This window comes from Dipodomys spectabilis, unplaced genomic scaffold (genome assembly GCF_019054845.1).
Source record: "Dipodomys spectabilis isolate Male_0828 unplaced genomic scaffold, ASM1905484v1 ptg000373l, whole genome shotgun sequence".
Lineage (NCBI taxonomy): Eukaryota > Metazoa > Chordata > Mammalia > Rodentia > Heteromyidae > Dipodomys > Dipodomys spectabilis.
Window position 1 is genome coordinate 3,257,608 of NW_024871050.1, and position 7,478 is coordinate 3,265,085.

The 7,478-nt window shown below is 36.3% G+C and overlaps 1 protein-coding gene across 2 annotated transcripts in view; it reads left to right on the forward strand.

Moving 5' to 3' along the window:
• Positions 1–761: 761 nt before the first annotated feature.
• Positions 762–7,478, forward strand: part of Cd28 (CD28 molecule) — a 115,380-nt gene continuing 108,663 nt past the window's right edge. For both annotated transcript variants that reach the window (XM_042666982.1, XM_042666981.1), the window contains exon 1: positions 762–894. In XM_042666982.1, the coding sequence (XP_042522916.1) occupies positions 837–894 (58 nt within the window). In that variant the 5' untranslated portion in view covers positions 762–836. The remainder of the gene's footprint in view (positions 895–7,478) is intronic.

Genomic DNA, 7,478 nt, shown 5'->3' on the forward strand with positions numbered 1-7,478 from the left:
TCAAATGGTGATCCTTAAATCTCAGCCTCCTGAGTAGCTAGGATTACAGGTGTGAGCCACCAGCACCCAGCAGCTTTTTAAAAAAATGTTGTATATAACCTAATATTTTTGTTACTAGGCAAGAAGGACGACCAATAATTATGAGTCAATATATTTTCATATCAATTATCTTGCTGAAAGCTCAATTAACCCAATGTATTATATCTATAGAATATCTGCAAAGGTCAAATTTTCTATTACTATGGATACCCAGCCATAGGCTTGCCACTCAAGTTTTTGACCTTTTCTTTGTCTGGGGAAATTCCTCCAGGCATTCAGCTGTCTGGATGCTCACCAGTGAAATGTGTTAAATGTCTCACAGGGCTAGCTCATGATCCACCTACACATTATAACTCCTGTTAACACTTATCAGACAATCTCCCAATTCCTCAATATCATTCTTTTTGTATTTTTTTTACATAGCCTATTCCTGGACTATGAAAATCTCTCTTTGTAAAGAAACTTCCATCTTTCTTTGCAAATACTTGTTTGTCTACTCTTAAGTTTTTCTCCATAGTGAAACCCATCCATGTAGAATAACTCTCACAAGTCCATTCTGTAGTGACTGACTCTCTTCCAGTGACAAGAAAAGGCTTTCTGGTAAAAGAAGAGACAAAAGTCTAAAGTCATCAAAACAATGTAATATCCTGTGTGAAAGTCATGATGTCTTGTGGTTTAAGTCCCTTGATCATGTGCCCTAAGGGAAGTAAGTTGGAGGCTTCTGAGGCCTTGGCAGGTGTGCCTGCAGCACATTTCACCCTGGGTTCCTCCGGGGAGCCCTGGCCTACTGGAGGACAATGATGTTCAGGCTGCTGCTCCTGGGTCTCAACTTCTTCCCCTCAATTCAAGTAAAAGGTAAACTATTTTGATTTCTTTTCTCCTCTTAAAATTTTAATTTGTGTGGTTGCTTTATTTAAAAAAAAATTAAATTCAAATAATGGATGAGCACTGAATACATTTGAAATGTGGTTCTAATCTAATAGAACAGCCTATGCACTTAGAAACTCACTGGTTGCCAACACTACAGCATAGCATCTGAACAAATCATCTTTGGAAGCAAATAAGATTTTCTTCAGTTACTAGTGGATGATGTTCTAAGAAATTTAAACATATATATATATATATATATATATATATTTTAAAATTAACAATATAAGTCAGTTAGCTCTGAAAGCTTTGAATTTGGATTGTCTAGGTTCTTATAACTCTCAACTAATTGAGCTTATAATGGTTTTAAAACTTGTTAAACTTCTGTTTTTCCTTACTTGAAAAATGGGAATGATGGTAAATATTGTCTCAAGGTCATTGTGAGGATAAAGTGAAATAATCCATGGAAAATGCTTCATTCCCTCTATCATTGGCTAGCAAGACCTGTGTTGGTATAATGTCTACTGAATTGAATGAATGTCAAAATGAACCCTGGAGTTACCATAGACACTAGTATAACACAAATACTAACAAATTAGTTCCTTCCTCCTATTGGCTAAAATCTGTTTACTTATATTAAAATCCTCTAAGTTCCCAGGAAGGCTGACAAGAAGTCTAATACTTGTAGAGCGCTTACTTTGAGTATCACTTGATTCTCACAAGGAACTTTTTGGATGCTTTACTGTTTCCCCAAATACATATGGTGAATTTCAACTTTCTCTTCAGCTTAGAGAAATCCTCTCAGACACTCAGTTGACTGGGTGCTTGCCAGTGGGATGTGTTTTTTTTTGAAGAAACTAGATGGATTTAGGCTACTTTCCTCTCTCTAAAACTTAAGCTTCCTTCAATCCTCATCATCTCAAGGTCATTGTGAAAATAAAAATGAAATGATAGTTGTTACAGTTAGATGAAATGAGATAATACTGTAAACTCCACTGCAGATGAAGAGACAGAAGTGAATGAATTAGGAATGTTAAGAAAGTTCCTGAAGGAAACACAGGTCCCAGTTGTTGGTGGCCGATTTCAAATCACGTTTGTCTGATTCAAGAGCCCGTGCCCTTGACTGGCAAGCTATCTGACCAAATATGATGTGACTTTTAATTTTATATATTCACATTTATCCAGAGTTAAAATGGTCTTTGGAAAATCAGTTCTCAACAGAAAAAGCCTGTTACTTTGGTAAGTTGGAGTGATATGTGTATTCAACTTGTTCTGTATAGAAAAAGGATTTGGCTTAAAAGATGGACTTGTTTAAACAAGGATAGAAAGAGAGAGGTACATCTCTGAGCCACTCTTTTTCATTTTTTCCCATTGATTTTAATGGGCAGGGAGGGCATTATCCATAGGTATTGCTCTTAAACATCATTTTCCAGCCTGCATGCACACACACAGGATTTGTTGTCTGACATGGTAGTAAGCATGAATTATGTGTCTTATTTATAAAGGGTGTTGATATAAAGAAAGACAACAGTTGGTGAAATGTTATCTGGAACCAAGCATTTAGAACTACTAATATCATTCCAGAAGAATCTTTGAAATTTATTTTGAAAATGTTTTTAGTTACCTGTTTAAAGAGTCTTTGACATTTATTTTTAGGGATAAACTGTCTCAATTTATTAGACAGCCTTACCCTGACTAAACACTATTTAACATTGGTAATTGTACACCAAATGCTTTTCTGATGTGCCTTGTGGACAGCCATCTGTCATCAATTCGTTCACTCCCCTTTGAAGATTTCTCTTGGTAAGACTCGAAGCTTTGTATTTTTTCCTTTAGAACATTTATTAAGAAGGGTATAGCTTAAAAAGCAGAGAGTTCGCACATGTAGAACACTTGTTTTCTACTTTGAGAAACATTTACTTTTCAAATGCCAACTTGCTTTCTTACTAGCATTCAGGATCTGGTGCTTAGTGTACATTAATGAAGCAGGAAAGAGTAGAGGTAGAGGGTGTACTTTTGAAATGCCTCTTCCAGTAAGAAAGCTTATGAGAAGTAAGAGAATTACAATATATAAAAGTGTACCATTCATTTCTAACCAAGTGGTACAAAGCCTTTCGTCCCATGTGCTTTTTGTTTTTCTCTCTGTTTACCCTCCATGAAGAAATTAGACATAAGAAAAGTCTCTGTGTCACTGTTCTTTGAAGAATCATGAGAAACTATTGTTATGCCTGTTGAGATCGTGTGTGTATGTGTGTGTGTGTGTGTGTGTGTGTGTGTGTGTGTGTATGAAGAATGGTTTCTTATTTCCATTCATTTAATAAATTTAACTTATTGAGTCATAACATAGCTGAAAATACTTATTTGGTGAAGATTATGCCTAGCCTGATTATTCACAAATTGAGTAAGGCTGTAGCCAGACCTTAATGGATAATTTAAAGAAATACAATTTAAGAGGAGTAAGGGGAGTATAACCTTGATAATTCCTTTGCAAAGGTTACCTGTTTTCTATGACACTTGGATACTTACATGATTGAGATCCACAAGAAAGATTTTTGTTAGACTTTAGAATATGAATTGATCTTGGAAATTAAGGCTCTGATATGGAAATTACTTGTGCTTGTTGGTAGATAACACATGTAACATTGGCCACATGCTTTTTTAGTGAACATTGGTTATTTTTTTAGCAAGCTGGTCATATAATATGAGGACAAAAACCAGGACGAACTCCATTTAGTTTTCCACAAGAATATTTCTTTTTATTTTTCCCCTATAAACCTTAGCAAGTAAACTGTCAAAACGTCCAGTTTGGGCATGACTGATTTCAGTACTGCTGCATTAACCCCAGTGCTTTGTTTTCCCAGAGAAGAGCAGACGGTAGCAAAATGATTGTTGTTTAATAAAAAGTCCTATCTTCAAAGCAAAATAATTAAAAACTTTATCTTTAGCTCTGTCATCAGCAAGTGATATCCTCTGTGGTAATTGTGCACAGAAAGAAGTATTTTATCTCTTACAGTTAAGTGTCGCATAGGGGCTAAGCTTGGGAATGTAAGATAAAAAGATGAACACTGGAAAATGCAAGTTAATAAATAGATTGCTGTATTTACACAACTTCCAATATACTACAGTCAATTTTTCTGACTTAAAAAATTCACTAAGTACAATAAAAAAAATCAAAAAAATCACTAAGTCTTTTGTCATTTTGGGTAAATTTGATGAGTATTTAAAAAGTATGAACATAGCTTAAGAATGATTTGGACTCTATTACATTCCCTAAGATAATACATTACTTTTTCCACTTTTTTTTAAAAAAAAGGTAACTATCTTGCAAAGACTTTTATACAAGGACTGCAAAATTAATACTGATTTATCAATGCCAGGCAATAAAATGAGTCATTGAAACAGACAGACTAGAAATACTGATAGTAACTGTGAGGTGTTGCTCACCTTCGGACCTTGGTGAGAGGTGGAGAAGGGAGCTTGCTGCCTCGCCAACTTCAGACATAGATTTCCCCTTTTTATGTCTTTCATTCTCAAGAGTGGAGAAATGCATTTATCTTGTATGGCTGTCTTCTTCCAAGAGCTTCCTGCAGAGTGTGTGGTGACAAAATGAAAATTTTTGTGCCACCAACATCCCAGAAGAAAGTTCTGTGTGTGGCTTATTGTCTCCCCAAACAATAGCTCTTCATCTGTGTGTTAACTCATATAATCATTGGCGAGGTTGCACAATTTATCTCAGACTTTCTTGTATAAAACTTATAGGGCAGGGGCTGAGAAGGTGGCTCAGTGGTAGAGCGCTTGCCTTGCAAGCATGAGGCCGTGGGTTTGATTCCTCAGCACCACATAAGCAAAAAGAAAAAAGCTGGAAGTGGCGCTGTGGCTCAAGTGGTAGAGCGCTAGCCTTGAGCTGAAGAGCTGAGGGACAATGCCCAGGCCCAGAGTTCAGGCCCCACGACCGGACCCCCAAAAAAAAAAAACAAAAAAAACAAAAAACTTATAGGGCAGTGCAAAACACACTTATTTTATTAGCATGTCATTGCAAGGTATACCATCTCCCCCTACCCCTTTTCATAGCAATAGAATTACAGTTTATTCTTTTCTTCAAGAAGTTTATTCAGAGGATGGGACTTTCCTGTTGAGAGTTTAGTTAGGCACTTGGGAAAATGATCTCTGGGTGGCTGGAGTTTCTAAACTAGGTTTCTAAACTGTGTGAAAGCAACTGCATATCTCCTTTATGGTGATTTGTTTTTGGACTCTTTTTGCTCAATGGTGTGGTATTAGCACCACTATCACCAATCAACCAACAAACAAAAACAACAAAAGAACAAAAAACCCAACACACTCTGAGCTTTTGGTCTGAAAGATTGCTGAGAATCAATCCTCACACCTCAAGCAAAAAGCATTGGCAAAGAGGGTGTGTGACTTTTTACCTGAAACTCTGATTTTGTTGACTGAACACTATCAGAGAAATACATTGAATGGAATCAAAATCTACCTAGCTGCTTGGAAGAGACTCAGAAAAAGAGGTTTCCATAATAGTGCTAATTTCATAGACATCTGGATTTAGTCTATGTGTCATCATACAGATTATGTGTATTTATGTTTTCATTGGTATAAGAGAAGTTGCAGGTGATGAAGAATTTTTTTTATTTAACTAGAGTTGCTCCTTTATCTCAACGTTGTCATTACTGTCATCTTCATGATCTTGGGGACTCTGACTGGCAAGGTAGCTGGTTCCTGATGGCATCATTCAGAATTACTCACTCAGTGTACTTGGTGTTCTGATCTAAATGTGAGCCCCTTTCTACCGCATCCACATCTCCTCATTGACTCACAATCTGCCAGATCATGTACCGATTATTCCAGGAACTGTTCTTTATCAGTCATTCATTTATGTTAGCTACCTGGATTATTGACATGTCCCTCTTTTGAATAATGAAGAAGATTCTTTGTTGAGAAATTAATTTACTGAGAAAGTTGAAGGCTGTGCTTTTCATTGCTTAGGGATCTTGACACAAGACAGATTGTCAAAAAAAAAATCACCTCACTGGATTTGCAGCTTCTCTAGAGGAGCTGATGAGAGAGACATGAAAGAGATGAGAGAGAATTAAGACCCTCTCTGAATTCATAGAAAAGAATACTTGTGTTTTGGTTGTTCCTAGAAGAATCTAATAAAAAGATGGTATTACTGAGTTACATTTTTGGATGCTTTGGGCCTGGTTCCATCTTTGGTATCCAGAATATCTCCTTGTGTGCTAAAAGAATTTCTTAGGTTGAGTCAGTTCTCTTTGATTTCAATTTAGTTGAGAAAACCATGTAACAAGATCAAACACCACGAAACAGATTTTGTGCGTTAATGGCTTTGCAAATATTGTTCTTATGATCTGGAATGGGTTCTATACCTCTCACCTGAAAGTCTCCTTTGAGGCACTAAATGAAAACCTAAGGGATTTCTTTCCTCCTTAAAGTTCTCAAGATTGTTATTCTAAGTTGAACATGCCTGTTTTTCCTACTAAACTATTAACTCCTTGACCAGGCAGGATCGTGTCTTATCCTTATAACCCAATATGAGGCAAAATGTTAGAAGCATGAAGATATTCAACAGGCATTTGTTGAAGAAGGAAAGAAATGAGTATCAAAATGAGGAAGCATAAAATAAATGCTCATAAAATAAACATAGGATGGTAACTTCATCAGAGTCTGGAATCAAACTGGAGATGAATTGTAGATGATTAAAGGATCATATTCTTAATAAAAATTGCTAACTACATTGTTCTACCTGGATTTCCTTGTATTAAATCATCTAATCTTTCTCTGAATCCTATGACGTTACTATGGTTATATTATTTCGTAGAAAGGGAAACAGAAACCCTGAGCAGGTGGAGCATTTAGCCCTGTTCACTTAGTAAGCATGCAGATAGTCTTGTTATAAGGTTGATTCTTAATGATACTATGTTGCCTGAGAAAGAAGTAATATGAACAAGGAAATGAAATCAGGAATATGGATGTATGTTTTGGGGGCAGACGGCAAATGAGAAGGTATGGGGCTGTGAAGCATAGAGGTAGGGTAGAATTAGAATAAACAAAAGACTGAAAACTTGATAACAGAAGTTTAAGTCTTACTTTCAAGACATCTTGAAGAAGTTGAACTGGTAAGAAGAAAATTTTTAGGAATCATGTCTTTGACATGAGACATGATTGTTAAACGGAGAAGGTATAACTGTGGAAAAGCAGAGAGTTTAACTGAATCTGGAGCTCACTCTCTGTTAGAAGTCAGCTGAAGAAAATGGTAAGCAAGCGACCTACGTAAAGAATTGACTTGAGAGGGAGGAGGGCTAAGAGACAGGGAGATGAAGGAATGCCACTAAAATCAAGGGGGGAAAGAATTTAAACAAGAGACAGTGGCTAATAACATTCAATGGTAGAAAGAGATTAATACTAGGAGGCTAGTAGGACCATTGTTTAAGCATAACCATGAGGAAAGAAGATTCAAGGATTAAGAAAAAGTAGAGGGGTTCAAAACAGAGTCAGTGAAAAGAAAATGGACAGATAAGGTGAATTGGGAACTTCTGTCA